The sequence below is a fragment of the Cervus elaphus genome, chromosome 31, assembly GCF_910594005.1.
Source record: "Cervus elaphus chromosome 31, mCerEla1.1, whole genome shotgun sequence".
Classification (NCBI taxonomy): domain Eukaryota; kingdom Metazoa; phylum Chordata; class Mammalia; order Artiodactyla; family Cervidae; genus Cervus; species Cervus elaphus.
The window spans coordinates 3,845,016-3,868,651 of NC_057845.1; the positions used below are offsets into that span (position 1 = coordinate 3,845,016).

At 45.9% G+C, this 23,636-nt stretch overlaps 2 protein-coding genes across 6 annotated transcripts in view; one reads left to right on the forward strand and one right to left on the reverse strand.

Moving 5' to 3' along the window:
- Window positions 1–421: 421 nt before the first annotated feature.
- ATP5PO (ATP synthase peripheral stalk subunit OSCP) lies at window positions 422–7,931 on the forward strand. The gene is made up of 7 exons (XM_043892831.1): window positions 422–535; window positions 1,887–1,937; window positions 2,799–2,909; window positions 5,218–5,347; window positions 6,029–6,141; window positions 7,368–7,454; window positions 7,752–7,931. The coding sequence occupies exons 1-7, from the start codon at window positions 500–502 to the stop codon at window positions 7,863–7,865; spliced, it is 642 nt and encodes a 213-aa protein (XP_043748766.1). The 5' UTR covers window positions 422–499; the 3' UTR covers window positions 7,866–7,931.
- A 3,190-nt stretch (window positions 7,932–11,121) lies between these two features.
- ITSN1 (intersectin 1) overlaps window positions 11,122–23,636 on the reverse strand; it is a 251,132-nt gene continuing 238,617 nt past the window's right edge. For all 5 annotated transcript variants that reach the window (XM_043892810.1, XM_043892808.1, XM_043892809.1 and 2 more), the window contains one exon: window positions 11,122–21,453. In XM_043892810.1, coding sequence (XP_043748745.1) covers window positions 21,305–21,453 — 149 coding nt within the window. In that variant the 3' untranslated portion in view covers window positions 11,122–21,304. The remainder of the gene's footprint in view (window positions 21,454–23,636) is intronic.

A 23,636-nucleotide genomic window follows, 5' to 3' on the forward strand; every position in this document is an offset into this window, starting at 1 on the left:
GGGTGGACAGGGGATCGCGGTCTGCAGGAGCAGTCACGGTCCAAGTACTAGGCGTGTAGGGTCCGCCGCTGGAGCTGCAAAGCTGCATATACAGCATGTGCCCAAAGAGTGCAAGGACCTGCGCTTGATACACACTTTGGCGTGTTAGGAAGAAAGAATAAATATGCTAGTGATGAATGTGAAATAGAACAAATGCCACCCTACTTATCTAAATGGAAACTTAAAACTAGGTGCAATAACTCTATTCTACACTAAGGGCCACTAAGTAACTCAACAATCTAATTTCCAGGTGCTATCCGAGCCTTCTAGCCCCCACCCCCACCAGCTCTGAGGCCCACTCGCTTCTGAGGACTACAACTCCCAGCCTGAGGGAACCCGCGCGTGCGGCCTGACGACGTACGCCTACATTTCCCAGCAGGCCGAGCGGCTACGCTGACGCACGCCTGCGCTCTCGGTCTCTCTCGCCGACTTGGGTTTGACCTACAGCCGCCAGGAGAAGATGGCTGCGCCAGCAGTGTCCGGGCTGTCCCAGCAGGTGAGAGGACGGAGGTCCTGAAAGCCAGCGGGAAGAGCCCTCCTGGAGTGACCAGCACTGGACCCCCAAGTCCCACAGTTCCAGGCCACACCTGGGGAGCGTAGCGGCCGTTGAAGGTCGTGCGGCCGGGAGAGGGGGCGACGCGGGGCGGCCCTCTTTTCCCCCCATCCCCCTTTCCCCGGGATGCGCGCGGGACACAGTGGACGCTGGGCGCTCGTTTCTGACCTTGGCGTCCTCCGAGCCCAGCCCCCGGAAGCAGCTGGTTGAGAGACCCAGGAGAAGCGGGGGGGTCTATCTTTGCGTTGTGATTAAGCTACTACTAGTATTTCTGGGTCAAGTGTAATACTAAAGAATGTTTGCAAAACATGTTTCACATTTTTATTAAGAAAATGAGACTGGAAAGTTTAAATGACTCGTTTTTGACTGAGCAAGGGGTAGAACTGAGATTCGAACCCACAGAGTCACAGGAAAACTTGTGCTCTTTATGTTATACGACGCTTTGTATGTATCATAATACCTTGCAGCTTCCGTAAGTTTTCCGTAAGTGTTATATAAAGTCTTTTAATCCTCTCAGCCATATAGTGCACTCTGGAATTATTTGAAGGTGACCTATACCCTTGCGGGTACTTTTTAAACTCTGGATTCCAACCCTTGATAGACTAGACACCATTTCAACAATATCAAGGTTAGTATCTTGGTAGGCAAGATACTGGGGCCTGTTCTCACATAAGACTGCTGGGGTAGCCAGAGAATTCATCTTTATCTTCAGATAGCTTTTGGAATCTTAAGGTACCTCTCTCGCAGATAATGCCTGGAATCATCCCACTTATTGGAATCATGCTCCACGGTGGTAACATAAATGCTGAAAATGTTGTCAATTTTCTTTTTTTTAAGACTTGCTTCCTGAAACTTGGGCTTGCCCTGTTGCTCAGTGGTAAAGAACCCACCTGCCAATGCAGGAGACATGGGTTGCATCTCTGGGTGGGGAAGATCCCCTGGAAAAGGGAATGGCTACCAGTATTCTCGAAGGCAGGGGGGATATCCCAGGGACAGAGCAATCTAGTGGGCTACAGTCCCTGGGGTCGCAGAAGAGTCACACACAACTGAGCAACTAAACATTTTCTCAGATTTAGTGTTTCCTCTCCCATGCTCGTGTGCTCGCCTCATGGTGGGAAGGCAGTTTTCCCACGCAGCCTGGAATGACTCCAGTGGGGAAATTTACTCCTAGGTGATGAAGAGCAGCTCAGCCTCATATAATCTATGTGATGATATAAGGAAACATAAGAAGTGAATCATTTACTATTTTTTGCTATCAGTAATCTCATTCAGTCTTTCTCATTTTGTGTTAAAGGTGCGATGCTTCAGTACATCTGTGGTCAGGCCGTTTGCCAAGCTTGTGAGGGTAAGTCAGCTTATTTTTCTGTAATTGTAAAGCAAATAAATGTATGTGGTTTCAGACAACAATACACTTAGGCATGGATTTTGTACAGTTAACACTTAAATCTTTCTGCATTATTTGTGGTTCCCCAGATATGCTGGGGAGTTGGGGGGCTAGGGAACAGAATAGTGTTGAATGCCTGCCATGGAACAGACCCACGAAAAAGCCTTTAAGTTGGGAGAGTTTCTTAAAACACCGTAACAGTGATAGGCGGTAGCCGGTCTTCCCATTTTACAAAAGAGGAGGGCTTATTCAGCTTAAGTCTTTGAATTGGACAAAAACTAAATCTTGCTCATTAAAAACCTAAGCTTTTCCAGTACAATCACACAGTACCACTAAGCATATGTAGTCATACATTGACGATAATGTGGTTTAAAAGTATCTACTGTAAATTTGCAGTATTGCTATGAAATATATAAAATTATGCTTGTATATGTTTCATAAACATCTGTTTTTCTGGCTTTAACATATTCAAAACTGCCTTCCATCAGTGTTTAACACCTCCTAAACTTGGAACTAAGGAGTTACTGAATTCAAAGAAATCGTAAGTTTATCTCAAAGTTAGCACAGTTGAATTATCTGTAGAATGGAAAGGGACTTTAGACACCGTGTTTTCTAAGCCCCTCGTTTTAAGAAGAGGAATGGAAAGCTCATAGATGGAGTGACATGGCCAAGGAAACATCCCTTATTTGTTTGAGAATTGTCATTCAGGGTAGCATTTTATAATAATTTTAAAATTATAAATATTTCTGCTCTTGATACCATGATATTGTCTTAACTGATTTTCCTTTTCTCTTCCCCTACTCCACCATTTTTTTCTTAAAGCCACCTGTTCAGATATATGGCATCGAAGGTCGCTATGCCACAGCTCTTTATTCTGCTGCATCTAAACAGAATAAACTGGAGCAAGTAGAAAAGGAATTGTTGAGAGTAGGAGTAAGTAGCTTTCCTGTTCATTACTTGTTAAGTTCTCATTGTGTATTTTTTCCTTATATCTTTGACTGTGCATCCTTAATGAAGTATATCCTAAGAGAAAAAGAATTGCAAAAAAAGGAAAAGAAGAAAACATATTTCCTATAATCATGTTGATAGTGATAGTACTGGGTAAAATTGTTCTCAACCTATTTATAATAGGTACATGTAAGAATATTAATGTTAGGAACCAAGATTTGGGGCTCAAGAGAAGAAATAGAAAATCTAAATTTAAGAAACAGCTGCCATTTCAAGGGAGGGTTAAAAATTACCTTGAGAATTTATGCTTGTATTTCTCAGTATTTCCAAAATAGGCTTCAGGATATATTATGATCATGTTTTACTGGGAATTTATTTTCCCTTTGAAGTCTTCCTCAGTGTCAGTTGTTATTTTATTCCCAAGATGTGAGGGAAGGTGAGCAGAGCCCCCGGGATAGCACATTAGTGAAGGTCCCGGAGCTGCAGGACGATAGTGGAGAGTGACAAGGACGACCGGGAGACTGCAGGGGAAGTGGATTTTTTTTTTTCTATTTTTTTTTTCATTTATTTTTATTAGTTGGAGGCTAATTACTTTATAATATTGTAGTGGCTTTTGTCATACATTGACATGAATCAGCCATGGATTTATGATTTTTTTTTTTTTTTAAACATGAAAAGTACATGAACTGAATTAACAAGCCTGCAGTGTGGCATAAAGAGGAGAATCGCCACTGCAGTTTCCACGTGGTCTGTCGTTAACCAGTTGCTCCAGGTTTTGTTGCTTCCCCTTCTTCTTTTACTTTCTAGTCACCACGTCAAGTTTGTTTTTGTTTGTTTGTGCGTTTTTAATCTTAGAAGGAGGAAAACCTTCACAGACTAGCTGTATAGAACCATACTTAAGCGTTTTGTGGATTTTTTCATTTTGAGCTTTTGTGGGAGCTTTCATCCTAATGGACAATAACTCTAGCTCTGTATCCCCCTCTCTGTCCAGTTATCCAGTGTGCTTGATCTTCGTTGGTTGCATCAGCTGTTAGGATCCTCACAGACCCAGCAGCCTTACTGGGAGACACTTGTGGGCTGGTGTGGCTGGAGCCATCAGGGTCGCGCAGGCTTTGGGGGGCGATGGTTCCCGCCCTCTCCTGTTGCACACACCCGTCGTAAACCCATGTTCACAGGCGAGACAGTGCCTGGCCTGTGGGCCTTAGAATGGGGTTTAATTAAAACTGAAGTCTGTTATGCTGTGGAGACATACAAAGGAGGCAACCTTAAGACTCTTTACGAAACCGGCCGTTTTTCGGCACCAAGAGGAAAACGTGATGCTGCCGCAGTGTCGCTGACAGTCGTGGATGATGCAGTAGAAGCAGTTAGAGACGTGAAACCGGGGTAGCTCCAACTCCAGAATGCTTGTCGTTTGTATAAGCCAGCAGTTTGTATGGGAAAACCTTGGTTTTGGGGGGGTCACTCGAGTTGAAGTTTTAACACTAGACAGCAATGTAGGCACGTAGCTAGGATCAGAGGCAGAGATTGTCCAGGAGCCCAGGAGAGGGGTTGATGGAAAGGTTAGTGGAGGTGTGTGACCAAGAGATGCCCACATGGAAACCGCAGTTGGTTTGCTGGAGCTCTGGCCTGACGCTGAGGGGAACAGAGTGCTAGAAGCAGCCCATTGTCACCGACCTGACGTTTGTGATGTAGTGTGACGGAGACAGAGTTGTCTCTCTTGTGGTTGTAGAGACAGAGTCGTCTCTCTTGTGGTCGTGGCACTCTGATTTTTTTGGCCGTTTTCCTCCCAGGCCCAACTGCCCTTAGAAGCACCAGAGTTCCCACCCAGCACTGGGTTGGTTTTCCCGAGCTCTGAACGGCTGGATCAGCCTTAGAGGGAGGGGCCCCTCCGAGGGAACGGCTGAGACCCGCGCTCAGTGCATCTAGTTAGGTCTGCGTTGTGTGTGAGCATCACTGGCATCCTCTTAGCAGGGGAAAAACCAGAGTAATACCCATAGTAGATACATCACAATATGCCACAGATTGAGTCTCATGGCTGCTTAGTTTTTTAAAAATAATCTCTCCTGAAAAGCAAAAATAAACTTCATTAGAATGGTCTTAAATATTTTCACAAAACACTGTATCCTGTGTAAAATCATCTGTGTGTGGTGCATTCCTAAAGGCAAAAATTTATTTGACATAACATTTCTAATTTTATTCGTGAAATACATGATTCATCAGAAAGTGTGTGTACAGCAGCTGGGATCATTTATGTTCTAAAGAGTCTAAGAAATTATCTTTTTGGTCCTTTTAGCAAATTTTGAAGGAACCCAAAATGGCTGCTTCTCTTATGAATCCCTATATAAAGCGTTCTGTTAAAGTGAAAAGCCTAAATGACATGACGGCAAAAGAGAAGTTCTCTCCTCTCACGTCCAACCTGATCAGTAAGTATTAGCTCTTTTATTGAAGTCTCTGAAAATTCTGCTCTTGAAACTGTGATCCCTGGACCAGGAACACCAGGAACACCAGCCTTTGGCAGTGTAGAATCTCAGCCTTACCCCAACCTGCTAAATTAGAATCTGCATCTTCACTCATGCTTGCACATACAGTTTGAGGAGCACTGTCTGAAGGATATTAAGATTCAGGAATGTCTCAATGCATAGTTTCATCCCTTGGAGGAGGCCAGTGGGATTCCTACCAAGAAAGTGGTTTATAGCCAGTGGCTGTGTCTCTGTCCTTAAAGATATTTGCATGCTTTTGTACATTTGAATTGTTTTTCAAATCCCTTGATCACTCAGAATCCAAAGAAAATGTGTAGTGAATATAAGATAGTGTGTTAATTTGGGGATTTGTGGTGGCATAAACCTGAAAATCAGATTTCAAGCTGTGATAAAGAAATCTATTGCAGATTCGTTTAACACACACACCTTTAAAAATTTAAGTCCTTGTTGGTGCCGTCTTTTTTTAAAAAACTGAACATTCTTTTTAGATAACAGGTTGCAGCTTCTCCATCCACATTCTTAAGTGACATTGAATATAGTATTTTAAGGCCACATGAGTTTGCATTTGAGGTGAATATACTGCTTCATGAATATGATTTAAGTGAAAAATGTTCACTTTCCCAGATTTGCTTGCTGAAAATGGTCGTTTGAATAATACCCCTGCGGTAATTTCCGCATTTTCTACCATGATGAGTGTCCACCGTGGAGAAGTACCATGCACAGTTACCACTGCATCTGTAAGTAATGAGTTGTTGCCACTGCATTTGTCTTGACTTTCCATTTTGTAGAACAAAAAGAAAAAAGCTAAAATCAAGAAATCGGGGGGAGCCTGGCATGCTGCAGTCCATGGGGTCGCAAAGCGTCGGACACAGCTGAGCAACTGAACTGAACTGACTTGTCAGTTGGGAGGTCTCTTCATTTATACCAGCTTCTGTGAACATGGCACCCCACCCCAGTACTCTTGCCTGGAAAATCCCATGGACAGAGGAGCCTGGTAGGCTACAGTCCCTGGGGTCACGAAGAGTCGGACACAACTGAGCAAGTTCACTTCACTTCTGTGAATCTCTGCTTTGCAGGGCCCAGCAAATGTCTCCCTGGTGCTTCCCTCATCAGCGGTTGTTCGTAAAGACTGTAGGTTAGGTTAAAATGTGTCAGGAAGTACTGGTTTATAGTCCAGTACAGGTTTGAATTATTTTTTAAACATCATGCTAAGTAGTTTACTGAAATGTAATCTGTTAATCTTTTGTGGTGATGAAGCAGAGAGTATAAGGCGAATGGGCCCTATTGGTCTTATGGACTTGCTGAAGTAGAGTATAATAATAGTCACCATTTATTGAAACACAATATAATTATTTTACTTAATATCAAAGGTCTGCGTGAAGCAGAAGTGTGGTTACCCTCATTTTACTAATGAGGAAAGCGAAGCCCAGGGAAAGTAAGTTGCTTGCTGGAGGTCGCAGGAGGTGGAGCTGGAATTTGAACCACAGTCCTGTCTCCCAGTAGTCCATATTCCTTACGTGGCGCTACCTCCCTGGAGTTATTTTCATTGTTGTCCAATGTACAGTGGAATACATTTATTTCCATTGTATTCTGTTTGCACTGTAGTGCATTGTAGGAGAACAGTCTATGGGGCTTAGTTATCTACCGAGCATGGTTGAGCTACTTGGGGTATGCAGCAGCTGACCTTACCTAGATGAGTGTTTCTAGTGCTTAAGAGATTCTAACTCTCCAAAAGAGCATAACCGATGGTGCTCTTGTGAGGCAGGCCTTCGCAGGCCCTGCGACCAGCATTGATGGGTGACTCCTGGGGTGCGAGTCCAGAATGGGTCCCAGATAACTGAACACAGGAGTTCACACGGCCTGTCTCGGTGAAATGTTCCCGGAGGGAGATTTTTCTCTCCTCCTACTGTAGTAACTTTTGTTTTACTTTATCTGAATTTAAGGATGTTTTGTCCCTTTTTAGCCTTTAGATGAAGCCACTCTTACTGAATTGAAGACGGTCCTGAAGAGCTTCCTAAGTAAAGGCCAGGTTTTGAAATTGGAAGTTAAGGTAGGTTTTTAATTGTGTACAGTACATTTCCTCAAGTTGTTTGGCACTTAAAATGGCTATAGAAAGTGGAAAGTGAGATCTGATTATGTAAAACTTTGCCTATAGTAGAACCTTTTTGTTTATTTTCAACATAGATGATTACTGAGTCCATTCACAATTTGACTTCTTTTTCCAGATGTAATTATTACATGTTACAATTCCATAGCACATAGACTTTTCAGAGCACTTTTTTTTATCTTGCTTTTTCATTAATGAAATGTCAGTATTTTCACATTTCCAAGCTATTTTCTTTCCTAGATTGATCCGTCAATCATGGGTGGAATGATTGTCCGTATTGGAGAAAAATACGTTGATATGTCTGCAAAAACAAAGATTCAGAAGCTGAGCAGAGCAATGCGGGAGATTCTGTAAAAGTGTTGATTTTCTAAGTGAGAATTCTTAAACTTGGAGCAACAATAAAATGCTTCCTGAGCAGGATATACTATGTTTATTGTCTTTTAAAGTGGAAATACAGGGAGCCTTATTTTTTATATCTTTCTCTCAGGATCCCCTTAAAGGTTAAAATGCCCTCTGAAATGTAGTTTTTGTCGATTATTCTTAGAAATTGGAAGCTTATATATCCCTTAGGAAAAAATGGCCTTCATAGCAGGCACTGTTAAGTACTTCACATATCTTACCTCATTCCTTTGTCTCTTGAGTCCAGAGCCTGGGCAGGGGCTGAGCCTGCAGGTGAAGTTAAGGTCGTCATGTCTTGAGTTTTTCAGCTGTTGGCTTCATCTCGAGTCAGAGCTGGAAGTGGCCTCAGCCCACGCTGGTCACACGCCGGCCCCTGCTCTGCTGCTTCACGCTTCTCGCAGCCTCTGCAGCACGTGGGCCGACCCCCTCGGCCGTGCCCCCAAGGCCCTGTGTCAGCCACGTTCCCGGCTGTCTAGCGCCCTCCACACAGAGCCAGTTTGTGCTCACCCGAGTATTCTGACAGGTCCGTGTGTCCAGCCTGTGCATTCTGACTTGAGCCGAAAGTGAACCATCCTGCTCTCCACTTTCCGTGTAATTCTAAGTTTAGAGGTAGTGATATCTATAAAAGCTTCCAGAGAGATTCTGGCCAAAAACATCGCTCTTCTGGAATCAAGAGAATCTAATTAAAAGCAGTGACTGCTCTCACTGGGGCAGAGGTCCAGCGGCGGCAGGTCTCAGCTCGCCAGGCGCCACAGCCCCTGGAGGGTCCTCTGAACCAAGGCTGGCCGGGAAAGCCAGCTCAGGATAGAGGCAGGAGTTTTCCCCTCTTGGGAGCGCCAGTTCCGGTGGGAGGTACAGTCGTGGTTAGAACGCACTGTTCTTTGGTTGAGCTTCTGCCTGTTGGTGTGTGTGTCGCTCAGTCATGTCCGACTCTTTGTGACCCTGTGGACTGTAGTCCACCAGGCTCCTTTGTCCATGCAGTTCTCCAGGCAAGAATCCCAGAGTGGGTCGCCATTTCCTCCTCCAGGGGATCTTCCCCACCCAGGGATTGAACCCAGGTCTCCGGTGTTGCGGGCGGATTCTTGACCATCTGATTGGTTCTGCCCATTAAGGCCTTTCCAGCCAGGCTGGGGAGCCAAGCACAAAGCAACCTTCGTGCTTCTCTGAGAGTGAACAGTCACCCTGAAATCACCAGCAGACACTGAATCAAGAGAACCTGGTGCACACTCAGCCACTGCACGTCAGGTCATTAGGGCATCCTGACAACACTAGAAGGCTTGTGGCCACAATAACGTGTTTCTTCGCTTGGATAGTAACCCTCTCCCAGACTGAAAGTGACCTCGCCAGGAGTAGCAGGCACCCTACAGAACCATTCAGCAGGAGGTTCCATAAGGGGGTATGACACGCCACCCGCAGTGCGTCCCCGGACTAGACTGCTGCTCCCTGAAGCAGCAGGAGTGAGGGTTAAGGACGCGTCTTGGAGCCTTTGGGGGGTGCACATGCAGGCCTCTGCTGTTGGAACCCCTGAAGCCTCTGCTCTCGAGGGTCAGCTTCCACCCCCGTACATGGAAGAGGCTATAACGTCCACTTGCTGAGTAGCCGCTCCAAGAGTGAAGCGAGGTTATGACGAGCTCAGTACTGGGTGTCCCGGATGTGAAGATGTCAGTGAATGATGTTGGGTTACTGCTCTGACAGCTTCTTGACTTCTCTGGGCCATCTTACCCGGGGATTGACTGACTGGCTTCACACAGCACCTGACAGGAAGTGGGCACTTGACCAAGTCCATCTAGAATCCCATCTTCAAGGACCTGTTCAGAAATCCCGGTTTCTAATGGACCATTAGGGTGACTGACTCGATCAGTCCTCCAGGAAAAGCTCGCCAGTGAAATGCCCTTAATTTTGATCTAACACCCCCGAACTGAAGGCTGCTCTGCAGTTTCCAAGACTGCTTCATGTTATATCTTATTTAAGCTTCAGGTGGCTCAGACAGGAAAGAATCTGCCTGCAGATGAAAAGAGAGGAAAAGTGTCCCTTCCCAACTAGCCTCACAAGGACTGGGCTTGCAGTTTCCTTTCCCTCTCGCTAGATGTGGACACAGTGGAAAGTGAAGCTTTTACCTCTTTACTTCAAGGTAAAGTCAAATGATTTCAAGGCCCTGCCAGGCCAGACCTCGGACCTCTCGGCTGTTAACAAGAGGGAGAAGAAACCTCCCACTGACTCCACGGGAGGGTGGTCTCTAAAGGCTCAGCAGCTGCGCCTGTAACACAACCAGCACTCCTGGCTCCCCAAGACCATCTGCCTTCCTTCCGGCTTGCCTCCTGATGGGCGTCGCACACCGCATACCCGAGGCAAACCACCAGCTTTGAAGACGTAACAGCTGATGAAATATCTTTGCCGGTAATACTGCCCAATCCAGAATCCAACTCAACAACCTCCTTGTTGATTAAGCAGATAGAAATGGGGGAGGGAAGTAATGAAACGCTTCAAACACTGCCTTGTGTGGTCATCAGAGATGAACCCAGAGATCTGTGTACAGTGATAGTCTTCATGGCACTATTTTTTATCTAGATAAAAATTTTAAAGCAGCCTCAACACATAACCATTCAGGATTATTTTAAAAATCAGGGTAAACTGGAATATATTCAAGCAATGGGATACTATGCAGTTCTTAAAAATCAAGATGTTCAAAAACAGATAGATGACAGATAGGGCTGTATAGTGGAGAAGGAAATGGCAACCCACTCCATTCTTGCCTGGAGAATCCCATGGACAAAGGAGCCTGGCGAGCCACAGTCCATGGGGTCACAAAGAATTGGACATGACTTAGCGACTAAACAGCAAAACAGTCTGCTCAGAAAGGAAGTGGGGCAGAAAGAACCCAAAGCAATCCATTGTAACAAGGTTGGTTTTTCTTCTTTTATTCATGAACTATGTGAATTTAAACCATACAGGTCAAAATGACCAAAGAATTGTTTGGAAGAGATTGTTCTTTTTAGATTCCAGATACACAGAAATAGCCATCTGTATTGATGTTGCTACTGGTTTAAAGAAAACAAAACTCAGTTACCATAATCTTGATCAGTCAAATTTAACATTTCTTACATAATAAGGTGCCAAAGGAATGCTCAGAGAGCAAACCTAATCTCAGCTTCTTTTAAACAGAAAAGAAACCTAATGTCTTGGCCCTGCTTCATCAAACCTTAGACAAATACAGAATTCTACAATTTATAATAGTGTCTAGTAATTTTTGGAACTCCATTGACATTACACACCAAACAATATAGTCTCCCTTTGATGGGAGATTAAACAGTACCGTTATTTGGCAACAGAAGTATATTACAGTCAACAGGGTGTCCATTGGGGAGGCGGGGTGGCTTATCCCACCCCCCGGGCAGGGCTGTGAGGGAGGCGACATGCCCCCAGCACTGTGACCCATCTGCCGCTGGAAACACAAGGGACTCATGTCAGGACCGATACATTCTTTTCTAAATAGGTGAAGGCTAACTGGAATGGCTTGCAAGTGGTCACTGCTGAGCAGGACCCCACGTTCTCTGGCTTTTCTTGACCCCAGACTTTTTTGGAACAAGCAGGACCCAAGGGGTGGTTGACTGGCTGACTCATCTCCACTTACAGCCCTCTTGCTACACCAGTCACGAGGACTTGGTGCCAAGGAAGGAGGTCAGGACTTACTCTGGGTGGGTCGATGGGAGCTTATCCACTTCTGCTGGCTAGCTTTAGATGGCCTTCCCAGGCCACCTTGGACAAAGAGGTCCCTAAACAGCTCCATGTTTGGAAATGAAGTCACTCACATCCACCCACACAGTTCCTCAAGGTGATTTTCAGATCACTCCTATGAGAACAGCTTCCAGGAAGCTCCCAGAAATCACAGCTCCCTGCGCCCCCTGAACCCTGAATTCCAGGAGGTCACTTGAACGCCAGCATTTGCCAATTTCAGGTGTATCAAAAAAGGACTTGGACTGTTGGTTGACAGCATTGGGAAGCATACAGCTCATTGAAAGAAATGTTGAAAACCTAAGGCACACATTCCCCATATGTCCTTTCGAGCCAGGGCCCTCAACATCCCACACACAGCGCTCTGTATGCAACACCCGCGACTCACCGGGAACTTGGCCGTTTTCAGCGCTCCGTTGTTCCCAGCCTGATGAGGGAGGCTGACCTCACAGGATTGCCTCCTCCTGAAAGGACCTCTAAATGCACCTCTTGGGGGTTTGCATCTTGACTTTCATAGGATTCTGCATTGTATCCATCCCTAGGTGGCCTGTGGGGACATTTCCGGTGGCAAAGGATAAGAAGTCTGTGCCCGAGAAGCAGCCTGGACCTCTGACCCTTTTCTTGGACTGGGAAAAGAGGAAGGCCTCTTGCCTTGAGGTCTCCATCATGGACACGAGCAGCTAGAAGGCTGCTCTGTGCTGGCTGTCCTGTGTGCCGGGAACAGCTTAACCCAGAAAGCCCCAAACTTCATCCTTCATCCCACAGTGGAAAGCTACGGTGGGGACAGTGAGGATGCCTCCAGGAAAGTACAATGCAAACACCAAAGGGATGCATTGAATCTATTCAGAAAGAGAACTGCAAAGGGTGACCCGGAAGTCAGGACGTTCGGAACTTTCTAGAAGGACGGTTGGCTCCACCCAAGATTCCTGGCCCATCCTCTAGAACCCATGGAAGCTTCCAGAGCACATAACTCTGATCTGATGGGAACCAGACTCTCAAGCCCCCTATCCCTCCTGACAAAAGCACCTTCCCGAACATGTTACCTGTTTAATGAAACACAGGGGTCTCAACCAAGGTCATGGCTAGAGGACACTAATCATCTTATCATAACACCACCTGTTGCATTCAACTTCACATTTTCTATGCCCCTCCAAAATGACTTCTTTGAATTTCTAACATATGCAACTCAGGTTTTCTTTTTAATATATGAAATTTAGTTGGGTTGAACCCAAGTAATCTGATTAAGCACTCTCTACTCTTGGAATAGGTTTTTTTTACTTTTTTCTATAGTTTTATGCACTTAAATTAGATTCCTAAAATACTCTCATATACATACAGAAAAATAATCTCTCAATGACAAATCACATTTTACAATAACAAGTTAATTATTTATAACTACAGAATCTGCGTTAGTTTATGCAACACTTAACAGCATAACCTCTTACACACCATATGTACATTGAGTCATAGACATTCCCATAAACTTACAGCAGAGATTTCTGGACAAACCATTGAAAGAGCATAACTTTTTCACTTTATGTAGTGGAATTCTGCATTCTTCTTAGCTGGAAACTATATAAAATGCAGAAAACCAGGAGCTGAGGACTGCTTATCATACATAGGACATTCTGTTGCAGACTCTCATCTGTATACATGTATTTACACATATGCTGACCACCTATAGATGTGAAGGTATACGCTGATGTAGCTAAGGCAACAGGACATGAATTATGAAATCGCCAACTTCTCTATCTAGGTAGGACTATGAAAGAGTAGAAGAAAGGGCCCAAAGGGTACAGATCTCAGCCTGCTTGGGCTTCAGCAAAGAAGATCTGAAGTTGGTTTTACAGTTTAAAGACACTTGGGCTATTGGCAATGTACGTTTTAAATGCATGTGTTAAAATAAATATCATTACCAAAGATCTTGCTAGAATATCTACTGTCCAATAGTGAATATTTACCAGACATTTTAAGGATGTTGATTTGTAAAATGTACAACAAAACGTTCACTCGTGAAAACTAACACTGACACAATATTAATTAAACGCCTCTAGAAAACACTTTCTGAACTTTCAGTAGTCTGGACGATTGCAATACAAGTAGAAACAAAGCTAGAATTTGTTATTTCATTCAAAATGACACAATCAAACCCATGCAAGATGAATTTGATATCTCTATTCAACTTTCTGTCAGTATTTTTACTTAGCAAACTTTATAATCCCAGACAGAATCGGGAAACATAGACAGGATTATTGCTCTGTGTAGGTAGACGTGAAACTGATCTGCAAAGGTCAAGCAAAGGTTTTGGAGTGTCCTGCTGAGCGCTAGAAAGTGCTAGTGAAAGAAAGTAAGAACAAGCATACAGCCAGAGGGGAGACTCCCGTGTCAGCTGCCTCCCTGGGATGTGGTCTCCTGGAACCCGAGGCTACGCACACAGTGGGGTCTCTGCTCCCAACAGCCCACTCATAGGTGGGGTCCTATGGCAGACAGCCCAACTGGGAAGTCGCTGCATCTCAGAAGCAGGTGCCTCCAGACACCTGTGTACCAAGCGCCCAGCCTGGGCAGGCTTCACTCTCTCCAGGAAGAGGAGATGGAAGAACAGCGTCCAGCCCCGTGGAAGGGACACTGGGCACCACCCACCCCACCAGCTGCCTGCTTCTCGTTGCCATCACTCAGATGGTCACTTGGAAGGCAGAGGCCAGAGCAGCCTGTCTGACCCACCAGCAAAGAGGAGAAAAGCCCCCAGTGGACAACTAACAACTAAAAGGAAGGGTTTTATTTCCAATCAGTGGGTTAAATGGTAAAGACTTGGAGGCCTCTCGGCAGCCCTGGCCTGCCCTGGATTGGGAGCCCAGAGACCAGGTGCATCTGTCAACTTGGGGCTTGAGTCCTACAGCCTCTGACTGATCCAGATCATTTGTGCTTTTATAAGCAGATATTTTGAAAAGTGTTACCAGCCCAGTTCTCCACAACCTGCCAGGGAGACTTTGCAGAGTAAGAAGCAGAAGATGAAGCCCCACCTGCTTCAGAAACCAACTGAAAAGACAGTGTGACCAGGGCCGGCTTCATGGGCGTCTGATCTGTGCAGTCACAGGGCACCCTGTGCTCAGAAGGGCCCGCTCCTGGTTTCATTCTCTGCTGTCATCACCTTGAAATTCTTCACAATTCTGAACAAGGGGCCTCACCGTTTCATTCTGCACTCAGCCCACGAATTATGTAGCAGGTCCTGACCTTGACTGCAGGAAGAGTCAGACCCACCTGTTCACATATCCACTCGCTCCCCCTGGTGCACGCACAAGCACACACACAGACACACGCACATGCACGCGCGTGCGCGCGCACGCACACACACACACCATGCAATGATCTGCATTGCCCCCCTCAGCTCCTTGACATCTGAAATCCCAGACGTCATAGTCTCCACCTAGAAACTCTGTGATCCAGTCTAAGCAGAGGGAGCCTGACTTCTCCAACCCCTTGTTGGGCACAGGGTGCCTCCTCCCTGGGCCGGCCCAGCAGCAGGGGAAACACCTCCAACTTAACCCCTGAGGCCCCTGCAGGGCTGATCTCAAAGGGGCCTTCACCAAAGCAGATGCAGAAAAAGAAAGAAGGCTGAGGACCCCCTATGACCCCAGACACAGCAGCAGAGAAAGGCAAGGTGTCACCAGGTACCGCAGGAGTGTTGGATTCGAATCCCAGGCTCGCCGCTAAGTTCCCTCCCCCACCATCCTCCTCAGACCCAACAAGTTCCTTGATTTGCACAAGAGCAATGCCCCCGTAGCTGCAGTAGGTGGAGCCAGCGCCCTGAGAGCCGCCAGTGGGACCGGCTACTTTCTAACACGGGGGAGCGCGCCCCCTAGCGGTGACAGTGGGTGGAACGGCAGGGGCTGGCTCCTCAACCAGACGCAGCAAAGCCGCCATCCCCCTGCCTCTGGTTCCTGCATCACCCTCTCTGCCCCAGGCCCCCATTCTGTTTAGATTGAGAAACAGGAGGAAATCAGGGCTTTGAGTATGAGAGGGAAAATGCAAAGGAACATAGCTTTAGAAACAACTGCACAGGAATATTATTCTTTTTCAATGAAAAAAGTACAAAACCAGAGTTCCTAGAAGAAAAATATGCATTCTTTCCACTGCATAAAAAGAAACCCTGGTTACTGGGTAAGTTCTCAGTAAATATCAGAGAGAGAAGTGCTTGATTTTTTTCAAGGCTGACCACATACGCCCACTTATGAACAGGTTTATTTGGTGGGCTTTGAATCCTAAAATATTCACACATTTCTGATGATTTTAACAATATAGGCTGGTATAGAAAGTAGAACAAAATCCTTTTAAAAAATGACTCACAAAACACCCTGACATATACTAGGGGCAAGTTTACCTTGAAATCTGACAACCACACATAGTGTTGAAAAAAATTATTATGTGGGTGTTATCTGGTTCCCCGAGGCCAGATTAAAGAAGGTTCCTTTCAGTGAAGGAACTAATTGAAACTGCATGTCACTGAAATAATTTTTGGAGGTGGAGGTGAGTTTTTACAAGCACTGGGTGTTATTCAAATGACTTAAAATTAGATCTACAATGAGGCTGTGAAAGCCACAAAGGCAGACCCCCTCCTCACCACCTCCCAGCCCTTTGGATGGTGGTCATACCCAGGAAAGGGGACTCCCTGAATGAACAGTGTACTATTAACATTACTGACGGTGTTACCAAGAGGTCACAGCCCAGGGGTAAGACTTGCCAGCCGTTGGCATCTGGGTTTTAATACTCCTAAGATAGAGTGCTGTTAGAGGTTTTCTCTCTTTCTTGCAGAATGAATTTTCCAGGCTTATAAGGAATAGATTTTGGCTCCCAAAGGTAGCAGATTATGTACCTTAGTTGAGCCTGGAGACCTACAAAGCTATTCCTGGATCTGACACAAGGCAGGGTAAGGAAGTGAAAGTTCTAGAATGTTCCTCTCCTCTGGCTCAAAGAAATGGCTGCTTTCCAAGTGCAATAAACATCCCAACCATACTGACACAATACTAAGCGGCCCCAAAAAAACGTGGCTCCGGGCACTGCCAGCTGAGTCTTGGCAGCTGACCTGAGCCCTTCCCTGCAGCCAAGAGAAGCCCCTGGGTGCAAAAAGAGGACAGTTTTGGTTTAACCAAATGCTCTTTAGGGTGACTCAGACCACAGCATCTGAGGCCTCACCGTGTGTCCCATTCACCAACCATGCTTCTGCTGGTTGAGAGCTGAAGCCCTAACTAACCCTGAAGCCGACCAGGAACATCCAGGCTTCTCTGTTGTCTCTGCCTCACTTTCCCGTGCAGGGGGCTCTGAACTTGGAAAGCAAGTGCACCTGCAGTGGGCAGACCCCTCGCTAAGCTCACACTGACCTCAAGTCTGAAGTGACCCTGCCACCTCGAAAGCATGCAGGCATCCGTTTCTCCATGCTAGTGTTCACTGTAAACTCGTCTCCAGCCCCAAGAGAAGGGAAAATACAATGAATTGACACACAATGAAAATCTACTTGCTGTTCCCAATGGAAATTCTTCAAACTGTTACATGCGCAAAACAAACATTCTTTCTGTGAACCAAAAGAGCCCAACCAGTTAAGGAAAAAAACCATCTGGAGTAAAGAGAGTCTTTTTCTGCTCATCAAAGTACAGGCAGGCGGTGCTAGTGGTAAAGAATGTGCCTGCAATGCAGGAGACCCAGGTTCGATCCCTGGGTCGGGAAGATCCCCTGGAGAAGAATATGGCTACCCACTCCAGTATTCTTGCCTGGAAAATTCCATGGACAGAGGAGCCTGGTGGGCTACAGTCCGTGGGGTCACAAAGAGTCGGACACGACTGAGCAATTTCACTTTCAAAGTATTGGCAAAACTCTAAAATAGACTCCCAAGTCTCCTTCCAGATAAAACCAGAAACACTGCACTCACTCCCTTTGCTTCGTTCTCCAGCCCCACTGGATTCTGGAACGCCCCCGCTCTGCTGTGGTCAGTGGCTTTATGCTTGCACCAGTCTACTCCTGGAGAGACAGGATGATGCAAGTCGTAATTTACTCATTTTCAGGTGGATTTTTTTCCTGTTAAATTCAATAGTACTAACCAGCTGAAATGAGTTACTTTCCTAGACTTAAGTCATGCTTCAAGTCTTCCAAACGCAAAGAGCAGAAATAATTCCCCTTTTAATATGAACATTCCTTGGAAGCATAGCTCTCTCCTCTGCCATCAGACGTCAGGGACATGTAGGATGCCTGGCCCCAGTCTCTCAAGCACATCTGGAGACCCCAGCCTAGAAAGATGTCTGTGTGTGTGTGTGTGTGTGTGTGTGTGTGTGAGGCCAGCCCTGGATCTGAATAAACCACATCCTCAGGCTCTGGGGGGGTCACAGGTGCCCTGATTCCAGGAGACATGCCTCCCACCTGCCTGCCAGAAAGACCCTGCCCCAGAGGGACTGGGAGAGCTGGTTGACAAAGGAGGCCCAGCCCAAGGGCTCCTGTCCTTGGGGTATGGCTCCATGAGCAGTTCCCTTGCTGGGCTTAGACGAGGTCAGGGTGGCTCAGAGAAGGAGGAAACTCGGGATGTCTGGAGGGCTGGAGTCAATGCCAGAAGGCAGTGGCCAGGGGAAACCCTGTGTGTGGAAAGCAAAGAGCTAGGACACAGAAGGTTATTGGAAAGGGACATTTCATCTCTATGAAATACAGCCCCGGCCACCCAAAAAGGTAGACGCGAAGGACTAGTCTCAAAGAATTGGAGACCATGCATCATCCACGTTCCTGAGTGACAGCTGGATCTGACAGCCAACCTATCTCGTCTGTAAGGAGGATCAGTCACCTTACAAATCACCCTGGTGAGTACAGGGCACTCATCCAGAACCGCTGCCCTGGAGGAGCATCGCAAGGGTGCTCAGTTCAGTCACCTGGCAGAAAAGACTCACATATTGCTTCTTCACGTGACACTAATTCCAATAATGGGACTCTGCATGGGTGGGTGAGCTGGTGGACCAAAAAAGGTGACAAGACGTTTGTCACTGAGCACATCACATCCACCCTACATGAATGGTGATGCCCAACATTCACACGCAAGGAAAGCCAATGAAGAAAAGGGAGAAAGAAAGGGATTGCATTGGTGACCCAATACGACTCCGTACACACAGGTAACCCTTCTTTTTCTATCATAATCACGTGTCCTTCATAAAGACACTGAACAAACTGTATTGGGTATAACATAGGAAAGCATGACTGGTAGGTCTATTCATAGATATCATTTAAAACAGTTTCCTAACAGCATCAAAACATACATATGAACTTAAAGTATCCGAACCATGCTTGCTGCTGGAAAGTGGTAAACGAATGCATGCTTGAAGTTGAACTTGGTCTCTAAGGTCTTCAGCTGAGAGTTACTAACTAAAGGGAGATCTGCTTGTTTCAAAAAATACTTATGTCTGTTGTTCTTGATACAAAAGTCTACACTATCTTTAATAAATAAATAATAAAGTGTTTCTTAGAAGTATGAAATGTAAACTTTGTTGCCCTTTCCGAGACACACATTTTAAAAATTGCTTGAAGGATGACATGACATATTCAGTTCCTAGCAAAGTGGGTAGTTAACTATCTTTTTTTTCCCCCTCTTTTTTGGTCACACCACATGGTATGCAGGATCTTAGTTTCCCAACCCGGGCTGGAACCTGCAGCCCCAGCAGTGGAAGCACAGTCCTAACCACTGGAACCACCAGGAAAGTGCCAATGCTGTCTTTAGAACGCATTCTACAATCCTAATTAAATTCTAAGGACCTGCAATTGAGGAGAACACCGTCTCACCCAGGAAAGCTAGATTCCAGGACTGAGAGAACATGCAATGAACATTTCATGGTAAAACGACAAACTGGGATTATGGGAGCATTAACATGCAAACAAAATATGATCCATGCTTGTCATGAGCAAATCAAGTTCTTATCTAGTCAACCAGCCTATCTCCTGGCATTTAAGGAGAAAAACTCAAAGAACTCAAACTGGTATTACTCAGCCACAAAAAGGAACGGAACTGTGGCCGTTTGCAGAGATGTGAATGAACCCAGAGACTGTCAGATGGAGTGAAGTAAGTCAGAGAGAGAAAAACAGGTATCATATATTAGCATATATATGCGGCATCTAGAAAAGTGGTATTGATGATCTGATGTGATAAAGACACAGAGGACAGACGGGTGGGCACCCAGGGAGAGGGAGGCGGGGTGCGGGGGGACTGGGAGACTGGGATTGACATGTATACACCACCATGGATACATGGGTACCTAATGAGAACCTACTGTACACCACAAGGAACGCCATTCAGAGCTCCGCGGTGACCTACGTGGGAAGGAAATCCAGAGAAGAGGGGACGTGTGAATATGCACGGACGATTGACTTTGCTATACAGCAGAAACTGACACCGCAGTAAACCAACTATACTCCACTAACAGTTTAAAAAATAAAAAAGAACTCAAACCGAACTTGGCGCGTGGTCATATGTTCCTGATTCTGGCAACACGCCGTGTGTCCTTCCGTTACTGAGAGGTTGGCTGTGTACGGCGGGCTTTGGGAAGGAGTCTTGGGTCTGCTTCCCTGGAACCGAGGGGCTTGCCTGCTCCTAATGTCTCTCCCCCACCACAGTAATAGATTTCCTCCACGGATTGTCAGTTTTCCTTTGCACACCTTGGGGACACCTTTGGGAGGAATGTACCAAAGACACGTGCAGAACTTGCCCATGACAAGCAGGCAGGAAGAGGCTCAGAGCTGGTCACCAGCAACCACTCTTGTTCTGAAACACAGGACCTCCAAGCAGAAAGGGAATGTCCAGCAGGGCTGGAGATGGGGACCCAATAACATCATCAAGTAGCCTTTCAGGGAAGCTACAGTGACCTAGTCCTGCAGAGTATAACTGGGTAGACAACCTCCCTTAACCGTCTTCCAGGGGTGCCGGAAACCAGAATCATGCCACCTGATAGTAGCCAGTGATAGTTTTCATTGACAGCTACCAGTAAAAAGACCTGGAGGAGACTGGAAAAACCCTAACAACATGCCTGCTGGAATCTTCCATGGATTAGACCAGCATCTGATCTCCCACGGATTAGACCAGCATCTGATCGGAAGACCATCTCCCCAAGTGATCAGACCCAGGGCAGCATTTCCAATGAGGTCCCAGTGGGGAAATGAGATTCTGAAGCAATGACATGATCAGCGTGATCATTTCTAAACACACCAAGGACTAGGCATCCTGGAAGGCCTGCTTGGAGGCTGGTGGAGGAAAGAAACAGGAGGGTCCCGTGAGTTCTCCAAAAATATAGACGTTGCATTTATGAACCTATTTTACAGTAACCAGACTCAAGCCTCAGGCCCAGGGATGGGACGGACACCCCACCAAAGGTAGCTGGGGGGCGATGGGACTTCAAAGACCCTAGAAGCCACGATGAGCCCCGCAGTGAGGACAAAGGAAAACACAGTCCTGTTTCCTAACATGGGAAATGATTTAGGGGAAGGATTGTCAAGAAGCAGTCCCAGAAGCTTGGAGTGGCCTATCTTCTCTGCCCTGTTGCCCTGTGGCTGAACACCAAACGTTGGTCCTCGAAAAGCCATGCTGTTTCCAGGCAGGCAGCATCCGCTGCCTCGGGCTGAGCTCTGCCAAGCGTGCCCTGGCGGGCTCCCTATGGTTCATCAAACAACTGCAGGTCCAAGCGGACCACGATCTCTCCCGTGGGGACTTCGTGCAGCAGGAGACACTTCGTAACTGGACCCTTGGAGCCCTGGTCCTTCTTGATGTCGGCCACGCGGATCTCCGTCCGACCCAAAAAATCTGAAAGGACAGACACACAAACCCTCCTCAGAGAGGATTCCTTCTCGTCAGGGCAGGTACCTGGCATACTGGGCGTGTCCCAGCGAGGTGTTACCCTCTCTCTTCTTCAGAAGGGAGCTAGTTTCTTGGAATCCAGGGACTACAGTGACAGCATCATTTTCAAATGGAGTGAAAACAAAAAGGTACTGGGCTGGGGATGAAGAAGAGTCTAGAAGAAACTCAAAATACAGATTTTTCCCTTGTACCCAGGGGGCCCCTAAAGGGCCGGGAGCTTCCTGGGAGACAATGCAAAACTGGATATCATATCTGCTGCGCAATTTGCAATGTATGTGAAATTTAAAGAAATCTCCCAGAAGGAAGTCACCTGTTTCTTTTCGCTCTCTCTTCACTTATTTCTTTGGTGGGAAAAAAAAATTTCCCACAGCACAGGCACTGCAGACTCCCAGCCACGCTCCCAGGACAACCTCAATACCACCTTTTTATTTTGGCTACATCATGCAGCTTGTGGGATCTCTGTTCCCCGACCAGGGATCAAATCCACACCCCCTGCATTTGAAGCCCAGAGTCTTAACCACTGGACCTCCAGGGAAGTCCTTCAACACCACTTTTCATCAAATATTGAGTGTCAGGGACTTCCCGGGTGGCCCCGTGGTTAGGGTGCAGAGCTTCCACTGTAGAAGGAACAGGTTGATCTTTTGTCTGGGAACTAAGATCCTGCATGCTGCATGGCAGGGCCAAAAAAAATTATATATATATATATATATATATATATATATATATATATAGAGAGAGAGAGAGAGAGAGAGAGAGAGAGAGAGTGTGTCAGTAATAGACATGAGAATGTTTGAAATTTTTTAATGCTATTCATTAAAATGATGGTACCAAATGGGCTTCCAGACCATTAATTCCTTCCTTTTTTTCATTCAGCAATTCAGCAATTGGCAATATACTATGATCCAGCCACTCTTCTACAGGAAATAGCTTTTCTTCCAAGGTTTAAAACCTGGGAATTTTTTCTGGTGGACGATACCAAGTGCATGTTGCCCCTTGTGCATTTCAGGAATAATCTCTGAAATAAGAGCTACACTAGGATTTGCAACTGAATCTCTAGTGGCGCTGCCATTGTGCCATGATATTTCACTATTCAATTAAAAAATCCAACCTCAAGTCTTTATTTATCAGAATAAAAATGGCCAGTGAAGCACAGTGGTTCAGACTCCAGGCTTGAGTCACACTGTTCTCAGTCAGCTCAGTTCAGTTGCTCAGTCGTGTCCAACACTTTGCGACCCTGTAGACTGCAGCACACCAGGCCTCCCTGTCCATCACCAACTCCCAGAGTTTACCCAAACCCATGTCCATTGAGTCGGTGATGTCATCCAGCCATCTCATCCTCTGTCTTCCCCTTCTCCTCCTGCCTTCAATCTTTCCCAGCATCAGGGTTTTTTCCAAGGAGTCAGTTCTTCGCATCAGGTGGCCAAAGTATTGGAGATTCAACTTCAACATCAGTCCTTCCAATGAATATTCAGGACTGATTTCCTTTAGGATGGACTGTTTGGATCTCCTTGCAGTCCAAGGGACTATCAAGAGTCTTCTCCAACACCACAGTCCAAAAGCATCAATTCTTCGGCACACAGCATTCTTTATAGTCCCACTCTCTCATCCATACATGACTACTGGAAAAACCATAACTTTGACTACACAGATATTTGTGGGCAAAGTAATGTCTCTGCTTTTTAATATGCTATCTAGATTGGTCATAACTTTCCTTCCAAGGAGTAAGCGTCTTTTAATTTCATGGCTGCAATCACCATCTACAGTGATTTTGGAGCCCAAAAATAAAGTCTGTCACTGTTTCCATTGTTTCTCCATCTATTTGCCATGAAGTGATGGGACCAGATGCCATGATCTTAGTTTTCTGAATGTTGAGTTTTAAGGCAACTTTTCACTCTCCTCTTTCACTTTCTTTCTTTTTTTTTTTTTTTTCCTCTTTCACTTTCATCAAGAGGCTCTTTAGTTCTTCTTCGCTTTCTGCCCTAAGGGTCATGTCATCTGCATATCTGAGGTTATTGACATTTCTCCTGGTAATCTTGATTCCAGCTTGTGCTTCATCCAGCCCAGGGTTTCTCATGATGTACTCTGCATATAAGTTAAATAAGCAGGGTGACAATATACAGCCTTGACAT

What these genes read in the sequence shown, in the direction of transcription:
- ATP5PO (XM_043892831.1), top strand. Translation starts at nt 500, where the DNA reads ATGGCTGCGCCAGCAGTGTCCGGGCTGTCCCAGCAG. An exon ending in CGTTTGCCAAGCTTGTGAGG is followed by an intron (nt 1,938 to 2,798) that starts GTAAGTCAGCTT and finishes TTTTTCTTAAAG; the next exon opens with CCACCTGTTCAGATATATGG. An exon ending in AGGAATTGTTGAGAGTAGGA is followed by an intron (nt 2,910 to 5,217) that starts GTAAGTAGCTTT and finishes TGGTCCTTTTAG; the next exon opens with CAAATTTTGAAGGAACCCAA.